The sequence below is a fragment of the Schistocerca serialis genome, chromosome 3 (genome assembly GCF_023864345.2).
Source record: "Schistocerca serialis cubense isolate TAMUIC-IGC-003099 chromosome 3, iqSchSeri2.2, whole genome shotgun sequence".
Lineage (NCBI taxonomy): Eukaryota > Metazoa > Arthropoda > Insecta > Orthoptera > Acrididae > Schistocerca > Schistocerca serialis.
In genome coordinates this window covers 110,214,064-110,231,515 of record NC_064640.1, presented here as the reverse complement: position 1 = coordinate 110,231,515, position 17,452 = coordinate 110,214,064, and the positions used below count along the sequence as shown (strand labels likewise).

The 17,452-nt window shown below is 38.2% G+C and overlaps 1 protein-coding gene and 1 non-coding gene across 2 annotated transcripts in view; one reads left to right on the top strand and one right to left on the bottom strand.

The window, feature by feature from the left end:
- Positions 1 to 17,452, bottom strand: part of LOC126471540 (uncharacterized) — a 572,770-nt gene that overhangs the window by 61,271 nt on the left and 494,047 nt on the right. Inside the window, exon 6 of the mRNA XM_050099767.1 lies at positions 7,015 to 7,146. Coding sequence (XP_049955724.1) covers positions 7,015 to 7,146 — 132 coding nt within the window. The remainder of the gene's footprint in view (positions 1 to 7,014; positions 7,147 to 17,452) is intronic.
- On the top strand, positions 4,771 to 4,845 carry Trnal-caa (transfer RNA leucine (anticodon CAA)). Its single transcript has one exon. It is a non-coding gene; the product is annotated as a tRNA-Leu (tRNA).

The following is a 17,452-nucleotide window of genomic DNA, read 5'->3' as shown; positions in this document are numbered from 1 at the left end:
AAAAGTGTTCTTAAAAGTGTCATTGACTGCTTTTTTGGGAATGGTCTCACCTTCAATTTTAAAAAGACACAACAAATGCAGTTCTGCACATTGGAGGTTACTACAACAATAATAAGTGTAATATATGGCGAGACAATAATAGATAGAGTGGAAACTTCAATATTATTAGGTGTCCATGTTAATGAGAATATAAACTGGAAAAGCACATTTGGAACTCCTAAAACAACTTAGTAGTTCAGCCAGTTTTGCAGTCAGAATCATTGCAAATCTTGGGTAGAGACAAAAGCCATTGAATTTTGGTCAAAAATTAAATCACATAAATTTAAAGGTTGTTGATTCAATAAAATACCTAGGGATTATAATTACAAACAACTTAAATTGGAACTGTAGCACATAAAATATTGTGGGGAAGGTAAACTAAATACTGCATTTTATTGGCAGAACACTTGGAAGATGCAATGAATCTATTAAAGGTACTGCCCCGACTATACTTGTCCATCACTTTCTGGTGTATTGTTGCACAGTATGGGGTCCTTACCAGATAGAATTGATGGTGGATATCAAAAGAGTCCAGAGAAGGGCAACTAATTTTATATTATCACGATATAGAGGATACAGTGTAACAGATATGATATGCAAGTTAGGCTGCCAATCATCAAAACAAAGGAATTTTTTACCATGGTGAGATTTTTTCATGAAATTTTGATCACAAAATTTCTTCTCTGAATGTGAAAATATTTTGTGGACTTCTACCTACATAGGTGGAAATGACCATAGTAATAAAATAACAAAAATCAGAGCTTGCACAGAAAGTTTTAGATGTTCATTTTTACCGCATGCTATTTGAGAACGGATTGGTTGAGAAATAGAAAGTGGTTCTGTGAACCATCTGCCATGCATTTAAGTGTGAACTGCAGAGTAGTCATACAGTTGTAGATGTAGTTCTGAACATACTCTTTGAAAACAGTCTTGAGCAGATAGTTTGACAACAAATACACAATGGAAATATTTCCGATGTTGTAGTTGTACCTTATGAACACTGTCAGTATAGAGACAGGGATTAGAGATCATGATATTGTTATATTGATGATAATTACTGAAGTCAATAAATCCAGCAAGAAGGCTAGGAGAGTTTTTATGCTGGAAACAGCAAATCAGCAGTTGTTAGCATCCTACTTACACAGTGAATGGATATCTTCTAGTTCCAATATGACAGATGTAGAGGAATTATAGGGAAAGTTTAAACAGACTGTAATTCATCCTCTGGAGAAGTAGGTGCTTGATAAGTGGATTAAGGACAGAAAAGACTCAATGTGGTTTAATAACAAAATTCAGAAAATACTGAGAAAATAGAAAGTGTTGCACAATTAGTTCAAAAAAGAGCACAGAAATGTTGACAAGGAAAAGTTAACAGAAATTTGTGTATCTATAAAATGATCAATGCACCTACTGTACAACAACTTCCATTGTCATATGTTAGAGAAAGATATTACTGAGAACCAGAGAAGATTCTGATCCAACACAAAACTGCTAAAGGCTTCTATTCAATTACTTGTCTGTCAGTCTGGTGTGGCAATAGAAGACAGCAAGAGGAAAGCTGAAACTTTAAAGTCACATTAAGAAATTGTTCCTGCAGGAGGATCCTACAGATGTATCATCATTTGACCATTACACATATGCCCATATGGATGACGTAGAAATAGGCAATCCTTGTGCTGAGAAGCAATTGGGAAAAAATGATAACAAATAAGTCACCAGGTCAGAATGGAATACCAGTTCAGTTTTATAGAGACCACTTTTTAGCACTGTCCCCGTACTTAGCTTACATTTATCATCAATCTATTGCCCAGAGCAAAATCCTAAGCAGTTGAAAAAAGGACAGGTGACTCTTGTATATAAGAAGCGTAAAAGAATGAATCCTCAAAATTACAGATCAGTGTCTTTAAACTCAATTTGCTGCAGAATTCTTGAGCATATTCTTAGTTTGAGCATAACAAATTTCTTTGAGACAGAAAACAGCACAGATTTAGAAAGCACTACTTGTGCAAAACTCAAAATCAGTTTGCCCTTTCCTCACACAATATCTTGCAAACTGTGGATGAAGGGCAACAGGTACATTACATATTTGTAGATTTCCAGAAAGTCCTCCAGTGCTGGCTGTTAACAAAGGTCCCAATGTACGGAATAGGTTCTAAGACATGTGAGTGATCTGAACACTTTTTAAGTGATAGAACTGAATATTTTGTCCAGCACAGTGAGTGTTCATCAAAGACAAGGGTATTATCAGGAGAGCCCAGAGAAGAGTGATTGGACAGGTCTTGTTCTCTATATGCATATACAATTGGGTGGATTTTGTGAACAGAAATCTGCAGGTGTTTGCTGATGACACTGTAGTGTACAAGAAGGTGTCAGTAGTAGCATACAGGTGACTTAGAGAAAATTTCTCTCTAGTGTGGTGAATGGAAGCTTGCTCTACTTGCAGAAAAATGAGCTAATTCAGATGAGTAGTAAAAACAATTCTGTAATGTTTGAATATGGTATTAGTGGTTGAGCCATGCTGCGGCTCGCGTTGGTGCTGTCTGTAAGTTTCCACCCTCTGTATCGTTTAGTTGGCATGGTTGCGGTTGGTTGTCTTCTTCTTGCGTTGACTGGCACCTCTCGGTTTTGCAAGCGTTGCCTGTCTGCTAGTGGCAGCAGTGGCAATTATCAATATCTAGTACTGTTGCCCTATCTTTGGGGCAATGTCGTCATTTTTCCAGGTCGTGTGAGTGGGCAGTTCGGTTGGGGACTCAGGAGGAGTCAGGCCCGCACAGGGCAAGAACACGCCGGGACTGCTGGCGTCATACGTGGACTGCCGGATGGAAGGGCTGTGGTCACGAGGGGTGAACGACCTCGTCATAAACCGGATCCAGCAAGCTTTAAGTTGAGTGCATTTTAATCCAAGTAGAGAAACCTCCACTATTGTGATATCTCACAATTCTCCAGTGACTTGCGTTCATGTTGCTGCTCGTAGTGTCGCCAAGATGAAGAGCAGCGAGTGCAGTGCTTAGGGAGGGCGGGTCTGATTAGCTTTCCTTGACTTCTTATTACTATTTACTGCATTCAACTTGTTACAATTTCTTACCAGCGGTGATTTTTCTTGGCTGGTGGCTGCTAACACCCCAGTTACCTGCCTTGGTGGTACGACAGTGTATGTTTCCTCACCTTGCCACTGTGTAACGACAGTGTACTTTTCCTCACCTTGCCACTGTTGTCCGGTAAGGTGTGTAGTTTGACAGCTTTCTTGATTGTAGGCCGGTTGGTGATTCCTCTACTCTGGTGGTAATGATTCCTTTCTCGTTCCAGGGACTATAAACAGGGTATTCTGGATGTAGTGCAGACCACCGGTTCCAGCTTTGGCGTATTGCTTCATCATTGCATTTGGATTATTGGACATCAGGTAGCTCCAGCAAGATTATCATTAGTCATTTGTTAGACTGCCCCTAGTCTGAGTTACCATCTTGTGAAGTGAATGCAACTCTTGGCTGCCTATCTCATAGAAAGAGTTTGTTGCCGTACCTTCTCAGAGGTCAATTCCTGGAGCACCGTCTGTGACTGGTCCTTGTGTTTTATTACTGTATTATTTATTACCATACCTCGTAATGCCTACATAAAAGGTTATGTCTGTCTAGTTAATAGTTCTGGTTGCCTTCTGGAATAAATCTAGCAGTGTAAGGGATATGTTTCAAGGTTTACCATCATCTTATTTCACCCATTTGGTGGTCAGTTGCTTGTTTATTTTAATTAACCTTTGCTTGTATTTGCTGTTTTACACCAGATTTCTAAAATTTTTTTTTATATAATTGCCATTTCTGGCATGTAAGGCCTTCAGCCATTATTATGGTCATTTGCTTTGAAAACCTTATTCACTGCCATTCCTGTTGTCTGATACCTTCTGCTGCGTTTGTGGCCACTTACCTTTTAATATTTCAATACCTGTAAGTTATAAATTGCAGCGAGTTCTTAAAAATTCATAATTTATTGCCATTCTTGGCATGAAAGCCTTCAGCCATGATCACAGTGGCTTTTTTTAAACCTTATTTGTGTCTGTATTTTATGGTGATTTGCTAAACTGTAACACACTGAAAACACTTATTTACACAGTTGTTTATTCCTTCATTAATAATGTGTGGTATTTTTTAAATTCATTGTTGGGTCTGGGATTACTGTTTTAAAATAAATGTGTGTAACTGTAAAATGCAACCAATAGTAACTGATTATGGCCCCGTCCACAATCGTAACCGAATCCTGCATTCCCTTGACCACTAAATGGTCTCAGTGTTGTGTTACCTGACACAATCATGTAGATTAAATATTTAGGTGTAACACTGCAAAGCACCATTAAATGGAATGAGCAGATAATGTTGGCTGAAGGGAGGGCAAATGGTCAACTTTGGTTTGTTAGGAGAATTCTAAGAAAGTGCAGCTCATCTATAAGACTGCATACGGAACACTTTTGCAACACAGTGTTGAATACTGGTTGAGTCGAGAATGAGATTTTCACTCTGCAGCGGAGTGTGTGCTGATATTCATATCAGCGCACACTCTGCTGCAGAGTGAAAATCTCATTCTGGAAACTTCCCCCAGGCTGTGGCTAAGCCATGTCTCCGCAGTATCCTTTCTTTCAGGGGTGCTAGTTCTGCAAGGTTCGCAGGAGAGCTTCTGTAAAGTTTGGAAGGTAGGAGCCGAGATACTGGCAGAAGTAAGGCTGTGAGTACCAGGCATGAGTCGTGCTTTGGTAGCTCAGATGGTAGAGCACTTGCCCTCAAAAGGCAAAGGTCCCGAGTTCGAGTCTCGGTCGGGCACACAGTTTTAACCTGTGAGGAAGTTTCACTGCTTGAGTGTTTGGAATCCCCATCAGGTTGGATTAAAGGAAGTCATCAAAGCAATTCGAAAGCATACTGCTAGATGTGTTACCAGTAGGTTTGATCGACATGAAAGTATTACGGAAATGCTCTATGAACTCAAATGGCAGTCACTGGAGGGAAGATTATGTTCTTTTGGAGAAACTGTATTGAGAAAGTTTAGAGAACTGTTATCTGTGACTGACCGCAGTACAGTTTTACTGCCACCAATGTACATATAGTTTAAGGGCCACAAATATAAGTTAAGAGAAATTAAGGCTCATACAGAGGCTTATAGACAATAGTTTTCCCTCATTCCATTTGCAAGTGGAACAGGAAAGGTAATTACCAGCAGTGGTACAGGGTATTTTCCACCAGGCACCATGTAGTGGCTGGGGAGTATGTATTTAGATGTAGCCCAAATCATAGTGGCAATTGAATACAGTCCATCTCTGGTAATTCCAAGCTGCTGGTTAATGATCATGCCATTCCTGATCGTCCATTGACTTATGGTGTGTGGCCTGCTGCAGCAAACATACATACTCAAGTAGGTGTCATCAATTTTACTTAATGTCCATGTCTAATAGAATGATGCTGAACTTTTGTTGATACTTTTAAGTATGGTTCAACTATGTCAGTCTCTAACTGTTTCACTTATATAACAACAATGGAAATTCCATGATGGAGCAATATGTAATGTAAGATAAAGGCAGCCACTCACCTATAGTGAATCAATACATGGAGCACAGTAATGCATAACATAAAACAGCATTCACACTAGCTTTTGGACAGTAGCTCTTTTCACAGCAATAGTATACACATTCACACACACACACACACACACACACACACACACACACACACAACACCCAAACACACACTCCAATGACTAGGGTGTGTGCATTTTGATGTCTGCGTCTTTGTGTATGTGAACGTGTGTACTATTGGTGTAAAAAGAGCTAATGGTTGAAAGCTGGTGTGAATGCTGTTGTCTGTTAAGCATTACTAAGATCCCTGCATTGAGCCACTATAGGTGAGTGGTCACCTTTTCCTTATTTTATGTGTTGTTTCACTTATATATTTAGCAAACACTGCCTCTCTGTTCGCTGTGATCATCTGGGAATTCAAACACTATGTGATCTGGTTTTCATTCAACAGCATCACGTTTGTGGCAACTTTTTAACTGCACTGCATGAAAATGATGGGTAGAGATAATGGCCATTAAGTGAATTGACAATTCCACATTCCCAGTGTGAAGTGTAGTACTCTTAATTTCTTGTTTGCTAGATATTGCTTGCTATTATTTGTCTAATTTTGTAAAATTCTCATTTCTTTGACCAATAACTTGCAGTTTGTTGTTGAGTTACTAAGTCCAATGGACACAGGCCATTATTTCTAGTAATTCATCAGTTGGAGGGAACCAAAATGCCCCAAAAAATTGAGGAGATAATATTTCTTTTCACTGTTCTTATGGCCCTGGCAAGTATAAAGCCTGCTGACCCATGTGCTCTTGCCATAATAGACTACTGAAGAAAGTATAAATTGTTTTGCCCTATACCAATAAGTTTATAAAATAACTAACTTAGGTTCATGGTCCATTGTAGGATTCAGCTAGTAACAAGAATAGATTGTTGATATACTATTTTGTATTATGTCCTCATTTACTAAGGTTTCCAAGAGCAGTAAATTTCCCAAAAGTTGGGTCCAAATACAGACCATCATGGACAGCACTTGATTATTACTTTGCACAGAGGCATCTCTGGAGGTGACAAATCCATTGTCCAATTTCTGAAATGGTATTTCACAGAACTAGCCTCAGAAACATTGTATGAATATATGTTGGTAAGACATGCTTCCTTGTGAAGGCAGCTTACCTGTAAGCAATTCTCTTGTGTGTGATAATTCATGTATTAGTAATAGGAACTTTTTCAAAAAATTTTGTTATTGACTCTTTTGATGCTTATAAAGACTTCTCTCTCTCTCTCTCTCTTTCTGTGTGTGTGTGTGTGTGTGTGTGTGTGTGTGTGTGTGTGTGTGTGTGTGTGTGTGTTACAAAAATCAAAATGCAATACTTATATCTCTTGTTTACATTCTTTGCCCAGATTTTAATCTGATACATTGTTATTCATACCTGCAAGGTTGACATTTTCCTTACAGTTGATTTGTGTTGCTCGTATTCTCCATTGATATGGTTTTATGCCAGAGGTCATTATCATAATGGAAACAGAAGCACTTCCAATGGCTGCATCAACAGGGACATATACTGCAAAGCAAATAATTCAGTGATAACGTCTGACATTTTAAACTAAATATTGAGTCATTTTTAAGTACCAAATCATGGGCAAGTTCAGAGAGTAAGTAACAGTTTATATACATGGTTTTGGTAAGATACAATGATTGTATTATTTATTATTATGCAAACAATGAATGATTTCTGATATTATGTATTTCATAGTCTCTTCTAACATATTTAAAAAGATAAGCTTCTTCGTCCTCTTTTATTTTAGCTCTAAAAGTACTGTGCAGTTGCTGCAGACAACATGTGAAAGACATTTCCTTTTTGAGTGTATACAATTTTTCTCTATCTGAAATGTTGTACCTCTAGCCTGCATGTGTTGCTATTCATTTCATGGACCTCAAACGTTTTGTAGGTTGACTATAATTCTTGTGAATTACTCAACCTGCTGAATATTAAAGAATTAACAAACTTCTTGCTGTTCAGTATGCATGGCAAAGCTTTAATAACACACATGCTGAAATCCCTGACATTCTCTGCCTGATAGATTTTTGTTAAGAAATGTTTTCTGTATCTTCAATCTGTAAAAATATTTTTATACTCTCAATTTTCTGCTGCTGAGAGCTGAAGTACATTCATTTCACTATGGTTGTTTGCTAATTTATCCAATGTCAAACACCTAAAACACTAATATTGACACATGTCACTTGTGTGGAAACAGAACATTTTATTGTAGTCCTGTTACTGCTATGTCTTATCTCATAAATTGCATGGCTATGTGTCAAACCTCTATTGTATAGCAGCATTTCTACAATTAATGAACAGCTTTTAGAGGCAACATGGCTACCAACTGGCTCTCCACAGCTGGCACCACAGCTGAAACTGTAACTAACCTCTTACAGAACGCCGGCCGAAGTGGCCGTGCGGTTCTAGGTGCTACAGTCTGGAGCCGAGCGACCACTACGGTCGCAGGTTCGAATCCTGCCTCTGGCATGGATGTGTGTGATGTCCTTAGGTTAGTTAGGTTTAATTAGTTCTAAGTTCTAGGCAACTGATGACCTCAGAAGTTAAGTTGCATAGTGCTCAGAGCCATTTCTTACAGAACACTTTTACAGTTGAAAAACTGGAAACAAAGGGAATACATAATAGCTTCAAAATTGGTGTTGATTTCGACCTAAAAGATAAAATAATGGACAACAGTATATGGCCGAATAATATTGCGATAAAACGTTTTTTATTCCGGAGGATGCCTACTGCACCAGTGTGATGAACTCCCAAGACCAAGAACATTCCAGTGAAAAAGGAAATGGTATCATTGAAGAAAATGCTGTCTTAGTTATAGCGAGTGTAAATGTGCAGTGCCTCAGAACGAAACTTGATACATTATCACTGTTTGTTGATGAAGTGAGGCCTGATGTATTATGTATATATGAACAATGGCTAGCCCAACCAGAAACAGAATACTACAGAAACATTGAATATATAGAAATGGTGAATGCATGGTGTAGAGAAACTACTATCCATGGTGGTGTAGCTGTGTATGTAAATAGTAAACTCAATGCCAATGAAATTGACTTAAGTAAATTTTGTGTAGATCTAGGCCTAGAATTAGCTGCTTTGGTACTGTCAGATGCCAACATAATTGTTGTTTCTGTGTACTGTTCCCCAGATGGAAATTTTGAAAATTTCCTCGACCAGTTGGAAAGCTGTCTGTGTCACCTAGTGCACTTAGGGACAAAAATTGCTTTATGTAGAGACTTCAACATTCATATTGGAGAAGATAATGATAAAGCAAGAACTTTCATGAACTTAGTAAGCAGCTATGGGCTATTCGTAGGAAAATCTCTACCAACAAGAGGAGCTATTTGTCTTGACACAATTGTGACAAACCTAAATAGTTGGGACTACAAAATAAGTGTGGTGGACCCTATACTAGCAGATCACCATGCAGTAATCATGAACTTATGGACAAACTCAGTAAGTACACAACAAATTCCCAGCTGGCATTCAAATTGTGTATTCAGAAATAGAGTTATTACAAAGAAAGGCTTAGATGATTTTAAAACTACAGTGCCTTCTATAGATTGGCACCAAATAATTGATGAATTGCCACCAAATTCTGCATTCAATCACATTTTACAGACCCTTAAAGTGAAATTTGATGAACATTTTCCATTAAAACGCAAGAGATATTCAAATGCTTCAAAATTTAGACAAAAAACTAACAAAGTAAAGAGGTGGTGTACTCCTAGACTAGCCAAAATAAAATGTATTGTCCAAATACTAAATGACAAGGTCAAAGCTGCTAAAGATATAGATATTAAGGATAGGCTGTACTCTAGTTATTTACAGACCAAAAGGATCTACAGAAAGGAAGTAGAAAAAGCAAAGAAGGAAAGCAATGCCAGATTTGTTGAAGCAGCTCACAATCCTTGTAAAGCAGCATGGGATCTGGTTAATGAGCACAGGAAAAAGCCCACCTCTTGCTCTAATTCTTGCAGTCCAGATGAGTTTAATGACTATTTTATAAAAATAATGGAAAACACAGTAGATGAAATTCCTGACTTTGGAATAGATCCTGCAGCTGCTGTGAAATTTGAGAATAAATGCAGCAGGGTAATGTGGAAGAGAGTGTATCCAAAAGAAATACTAAATTGTAAAAAGCTACAAATCTTCAGGGAGCCCTGATATTTATGACATGTCCTGTACTATGTTAAAACTATAATCAGTTAAATTGCACAGCCATTAACAGTAGTAATAAATAAAAGCCTCTGTGCAGGAGAATTTCCAGACTTCCTGAAAATAGCATGCACAGTGCCTGTTTACAAAAAAGGCAGTCCACATGAAGTGTCAAGCTACAGGCCCATAACTATAATACCAGAACTAGCAAAGGTGATGGAGTCGATAATGAAAGAACAACTATTAAGTTACTTCGAAGGAAATAGTCTCTTTTATGATGCGCAACATGGCTTTCAGAATGGCAGGTTAACAACAACAGCTGTACTTGACTTAGTTACAAACATAAGTCAGGGTTTTGAAGACAAGGAGTCTACAGCACTAGTACTCTGTGACCTTAGTAAGGCATTTGACTGCATCCCACACAAGGCCCTGCTCAGAAAGCTAAAAACATATAATGTAGGGGGATCTGTCCTGCAAACTCTTGAATCCTACCTGAGAAACAGATTGTCTCTGTGCAAGGTGGGAAGAAGCTACAGCACGGCGTGCCACAGGAATCGGTAATAGGGCCCCTGCTGTTTCTTCTTTTTGTAAATGACATAGGTTCCAATGGGCAAACCTTGCAGTTTGCAGATGATACAACCTTGTTTTCAAAAGGAGAGAATGTTGTACAGGCAGTCCAACAAGCAGAAGTCTTGTTCAATGAAGCTAAGGCCTGGTTTATCATGAACAAAATGAAAATTAATGAAGAAAAACCTCAGAGGATGATATGCAGCCTCAGCAATACTGGAGCACTGGGCAACACAGCAGATGTTAAACTCCTGGGCTTTCTCATTGATACCAAATTAACCTGGCAACAGCACACCAAACATATATGTTCCAAACTTTCACGGGTCCTGTACCTCTTGAGGAAGCTGAAAAGTATAGTACCAGAACAGTACCTGCTAACCGTGTAATATGCAATGTTCCACAGCCACATCAGTTATGGGCTGTTGTTTTGGGGCCATTCTGCAGGCTGCAAGAATGTGCTTTTACTGCAAAAGAAAGCAATGAGGATAATTACTTTAAGCAAAAAAATAGACCCCTGTAAACCAATTTTCACCAGGTTAGGAGTTCTGATGTTTACAGCCAGTATATATTGAACTGCCTCTTCCACATAAAGAGAAACCATGATATATACAGAAAGAGAAATGTAGTTCACAAATACAGCACTCACAAAAAAGACAATATCAACATGCCAAGGTGTCGATTAGCAAAGACACAAAACAGCTTCCCAATGGTGGCCCTAAAACTGTTAATGCTCTACCTTATGACATTCAGTCTTTACATGGGAGCAGTTTAAAACTACCATTTTGTGTAAGCTAAAAGAGCAACCCTTCTACAATATTGAAGAATTCTTCTCTAGTAATAGCATAGTGTTTACTTGAGCTGCAGCTCAGTTCCATGACTCCAACAGCAACCGTTATGTATCTATTTTATTAGATTAGATTAGATTAGATTAATACTAGTTCCATGGATCATGAATACGATATTTCGTAATGATGTGGAACGAGTCGAATTTTCCAATACATGACATAATTAGGTTAATTTAACAACATACTTAAGTTAATATAACAACTTTATTTTTTTTGTGTTTTTTTATTTTTATTTTTTTATTTTTTTTATTTTTTTAATATTTTTTTTCTTAATTTATATCTAAAAATTCCTCTATGGAGTAGAAGGAGTTGTCATTCAGAAATTCTTTTAATTTCTTCTTAAATACTTGTTGATTATCTGTCAGACTTTTGATACTATTTGGTAAGTGACCAAAGACTTTAGTGCCAGTATAATTCACCCCTTTCTGTGCCAAAGTTAGATTTAATCTTGAATAGTGAAGATCGTCCTTTCTCCTAGTATTGTAGTTATGCACACTGCTATTACTTTTGAAAATGGGTTTGGTTGTTAATAACAAATTTCATAAGAGAGTATATATACTGAGAAGCTACTGTGAATATCCCTAGATCCTTAAATAAATGTCTGCAGGATGATCTTGGGTGGACTCCAGCTATTATTCTGATTACACGCTTCTGTGCAATAAATACTTTATTCCTCAGTGATGAATTACCCCAAAATATGATGCCATATGAAAGCAATGAGTGAAAATAGGCGTAGTAAGCTAATTTACTAAGATGTTTATCACCAAAATTTGCAATGACCCTTATTGCATAAGTAGCTGAACTCAAACGTTTCAGCAGATCATCAATGTGTTTCTTCCAATTTAATCTCTCATCAATGGACATACCTAAAAATTTGGAATATTCTACCTTAGCTATATGCTTCTGATTAAGGTCTATATTTATTAATGGCGTCATACCATTCACTGTACGGAACTGTATGTACTGTGTCTTATCAAAATTCAGTGAGAGTCCGTTTACAAGGAACCACTTAGTAATTTTCTGAAAGACAGTATTGACAATTTCATCAGTTAATTCTTGTTTCTCAGGTGTGATTACTATACTTGTATCATCAGCAAAGAGAACTAACTTTGCCTTTTCATGAATATAGAATGGCAAGTCATTAATATATAATAAGAACAACAAAGGACCCAAGACTGACCCTTGTGGAACCCCATGCTTGATAGTTCCCCAGTTTGAGGAATGTGCTGATCTTTGCATGTTACGAGAACTACTTATTTCAACTTTCTGCACTCTTCCAGTTAGGTACGAATTAAACCATTTGTGCACTGTCCCACTCATGCCACAATAATTGAGCTTGTCTAGCAGAATTTCATGATTTACACAATCAAAAGCCTTTGAGAGATCAGAAAAAATCCCAATGGGAGGTGTTCGGTTATTCAGATCATTCAAAATTTGACTGGTGAAAGCATATATGGCATTTTCTGTTGAAAAACCTTTCTGAAAACCAAACTGACATTTTGTTAGTACTTCATTTTTACAGATATGTGAAGCTACTCTTGAATACATTACTTTCTCAAAAATTTTGGATAAAGCTGTTAGAAGGGAGATTGGACGGTAATTGTTGACATCAGATCTACCCCCTTTTTATGCAAAGGTATAACAATAGCATATTTCAGTCTATCAGGGAAAATGCCCTGTTCCAGAGAGCTATTACACAGGTGGCTGAGGATCTTACTTATCTGTTGAGAACAAGCTTTTAGTATTTTGCTGGAAATGCCATCAATTCCATGTGAGTTTTTGCTTTTAAGCAAGTTTATTATTTTCCTAATTTCAGAGGGAGAAGTGGGTGAGATTTCAATTGTATCAAATTGCATAGGTATGGCCTCTTCCATTAACAGCCTAGCATCTTCTAATGAACACCTGGAACCTACTATATCCACAACATTTAGAAAATGATTATTAAAAATATTTTCAACTTCTGACTTTTTGTTCGTAAAGTTTTCATTCAATTTGATGGTAATACTGTCTTCCTCTGCTCTTGGTTGACCTGTTTCTCTTTTAATAATATTCCAAATTGTTTTAATTTTATTATCAGAGTTGCTGATTTCAGACATGATACACATACTCCTGGATTTTTTAATAACTTTTCTTAATATAACACAGTAGTTTTTATAATTTTTGATAGTTTCTGGGTCACTAATCTTTCTTGCTGTCAGATACATTTCCCTTTTCCGGTTACAAGATATTTTTATACCCTTAGTAAGCCATGGTTTGTTACAAGGTTTCTTACGAGTATATTTAACTATTTTCTTGGGGAAGCAGTTTTCAAATGCATTTACAAAAATGTCATGAAATAAATTATATTTTAAATTGGCATCAGGTTCACGGTACACCTCATCCCAGTCTAACTGCTGTAGGCTTTCCCTGAAATTTGCAATTGTTAAATCGTTGACTGAACGTACTACTTTGGAGGACTGTTTAGTATTGCTGAATGGAGCTATGTCATATATTGTAACTAGCTGGTTGCAATCTAATTTATAACTTAAATATGTCTTGCGGTATTAAATTACTATCATAGTAGAGTTGTAGTCATATATTTTGATAATGTTGTATCTTGATGTTGTCTGTCCAGTGTGGCTGGTGAATAACATAGAATTGGCAATAAAAGTAAATAATAGGAATGACCACCAAATCAGGCTAAGACCCTGTGTCACCACCCTATGGCAGAGCATGTTGCTCACCGTAACACCATAGACTGTTGATTGCTTCACAGCCCCAGCCATCTGGATCCAGCCTCCCCCCCCCCCCCCACCCCTCCTCCCCCATATAGATGCAGATGTATTTGCCCCTCCCTCCCACCTGGGACCCACACTTTTCTTTTAAACTATCATATAAATGGTTCACCACTAGAATTCCATCCAGTTATACCAGAAGACAAAAAGCCACTGTATCACTGAAGTATCATGGAATCTCCATGAAACTGCAATTAGCAACACTAAAAATTAAAAATAAAACACAAAATCATAGTAGTACAACTCACACCAATTTCATACTATTCAATTAAACTTATAGATTTAGACATAATATAGTACAGTCACATTGTAGACTAAAAGTACTAGAATTGTTTCAACAAATTGGATTTTAGGGACTCGTCAACAGCATAAAAAGGTGTGTAAGTAAGATTTGTTTCACTTTATTCCTAAATACATTCCTACTTTTTCTAATTGATACGGGTAATTTACTGTAAAGCACACTGCCAAATTGCCCATTTTCTTACACCATGTAAACTTTTGGTCAGTCTTTGACTATTAAGGTGAATGTCTGCACTAGAATGTGTATTATGAGCCTCAATAGACTCATTGGTCTTGAATATATTCAAATTCTTATCAACGAAAGTCACACTTTCTAAATATTTTCAGTTTCTTGAAAACAGGCTTAGTGGAGATACGTGGAAGCATCTGTGTCATTATCTTTAAGATCTTTTTCTCGCATCATAAAATTTTACTGGACACTGATCCCCAAAATAGGGTTCCATAGGTGAGAATTGAGTTTACTACGGCAAATTAATCTGTTTCTATGGTTGAGATATTACAGGACTGACTAAGACTCTGAAAAGCATAACACAAACTGCTCAGTTTCTTTAGCAGCTTCTCTCTGTGAGTATTCCATTGGAATTTATTGTCTGTCCATCCCCCAAGAATTTTAATCTCACTGATTTGCTCCACTGCTTCATCACCAACTAACATGGGCTTCAAGTAGGCAGGGCGGTTTTTGGATGCAGTGAAAAACAGATGAGCAGTTTTCTTTCTGTTTATTAATAATTTTTTTGTGTATCCAGAAAATTAGCCTGTTGGTAGACTGTCATTTACAACCTGAAGAGATGGATTTCAGAAAAGCAGGTGTGTGTCATCTGCAAACAATACAGGTATGGCATTAGGCAGCTTCAGACGCTGGTGATTGATAAATAATATGAAAGATAACAGCACTAGAACTGAACCTTGAGGGACACCATAATTGACCATAGTTTCATTGGTTGGAACTTTAATACCATCTTTGTTCGAGAATTCAACTGTCTGCCTCCTGTTAGTGAGGTATGATTGAAACAACGTACTCTTCCGTGAGCAAAATTGCGACACTGTGTTTGCAAATGAATGTGTTCCTGCAAAAAACACAAAAAATTACAGTAAAAATAAAGTATGTACGAGTTGTATAACCAAAATCACAAAGTTAACTGAGCGTGTTTCTAGCCTTCAGTTAATCATCAGTGCATTGAGTAGTGATACCTCTGAACTTTGAAAAGAAATGAGTAAACCGTTAGGCAAACAAAGGTCCACTTCTTTTCCGCTCAAAAATTCAAACGAGTGGATTAAAATATGAGGGGGAGTTGGAAAATAAGCTTCCCCTGTCGGCTGTGGGCAGAGTTGTGTGATATCAGCTAAAGACGACATGGCAGGTGAACACGCACGTGCAAGACACCAATACACCATTTGGTAGAGATCGACCGCGATCAAGCAGATAGCGCTGTTGCAGTGCCTGTGCAAAGTGGAGACCCATTGCTCAGTCTTTTCCCAGAGCTATGGAGAGAAGGTGTGTTTTGGAGTCGTGGTCAAAGGCTGAAGTGAGAGCTGTTATCCGCTATGAATGGGCATGTGGAGTATCACACACCGTTGGGTGGCTTGCGGAGTATCAATGTAGATGTAGATGTACATAACTGCCTTGTTGAGATGTATGGGTCAGGTGTGATGTCGAGGAAATGGTGCGGAGATGGTGCCAGCAATTCAGTGATGGACGTCAGCAAGTGCCGGACATACCGAGACCTGGACGGATGCACATGGACACTACAGATGCAAATGTCAAGAATGTGGATGACATGATTAAAGGGAACTGGCATATCACCATCGATGGAGAAGCAGCAGAACTTGAAATCGGATATGAACAAATTCACAAGATCATCCACAACATTCTTTGATAGAAGAAGGTGTCAGCATGATGGGTGCTCCACCAACTGACCCCGACACACATGGAACAACACACAGCGTTCAGACTGGAACAGCTCTTGTGTTACCAGGCAATGACCTTCCGTTTCAGATTGTGATGGGGGATTAAATGTGGGTCCACCATTACACACCCGAATCGAAAGCCGCACCCATGGAGTAGAAACATCCATAATCACCTGTCCCCAAGAAGTCAATACCTTCACTGCGCAGTGTCGATGGTACTGTTACCGATGACTGTACCGCTAAAGCGGAGTTATTGAACGCAGTTTTCTAAATTCCTTCACCAGGGAAGATGAATGGAATATTCCAGAGTTTGAAACACGAACAGCTGCTGGCATGAGTTTCTTAGAAGTAGATACCTTAGGGGTTGCGAAGAAACTCAAATCGCTTGATACGAGCAAGTCTTCAGGTCCAGATTGTATACTGATTAGGTTCCTTTCAGATTACGCTGATACAATAGCTCCCTACTTAGCAATCATATACAACCGCTCGCTCACCGATTGATCTGTACCTGCAGATTGGAAAATTGCACAGATCGCACCAGTGTTTAAGAAGGGTAGTAGGAGTAATCCATCGAACCACAGACCTATATCATTGACGTTGGTTTGCAGTAGGGTTTTGGAGCATATACTGTATTCAAACATTATGAATCACCTCGAAGGGAATGATCTATTGATACGTAATCAGCATGGTTTCAGAAAACATCGTTCTTTATTCGCATGAAGTAATGGCCGCTATCGACAGGGGATCTCAAGTTGATTCCGTATTTCTAGATTTCCGGAAAGCTTTTAACACCGTTCCTCACAAGCGACTTCTTATCGAGCTGTGGGCCTATGGGGTATCGTCTCAGTTGTGCGACTGGATTTGTGATTTCCTGTCAGGAAGGTCGCAGTTCATAGTAATAGACGGCAAATCATCGAGTAAAACTGAAGTGATATCAGGTGTTCCCCAGGGAAGCGTCCTGGGACCTCTGCTCTTACTGATCTATATAAATGACCTGGGTGACAATCTGAGCAGTTCTCTTAGGTTGTTCGCAGATGATGCTGTAATTTACCATCTAGTAAGGTCATCTGAAGACCAGTATCGGTTGCAAAGCGATTTAGAAAAGATTGCTGTATGGTGTGGCAGGTGGCAGTTGATGCTAAATAACGAAAAGTGTGAGGTGATCCACATGAGTTCCAAAAGAAATCCATTGGAAGTCGATTATTCGATAAATAGTACAATTCTCAAGGCTGTCAATTCAACTAAGTACCTGGGTGTAAA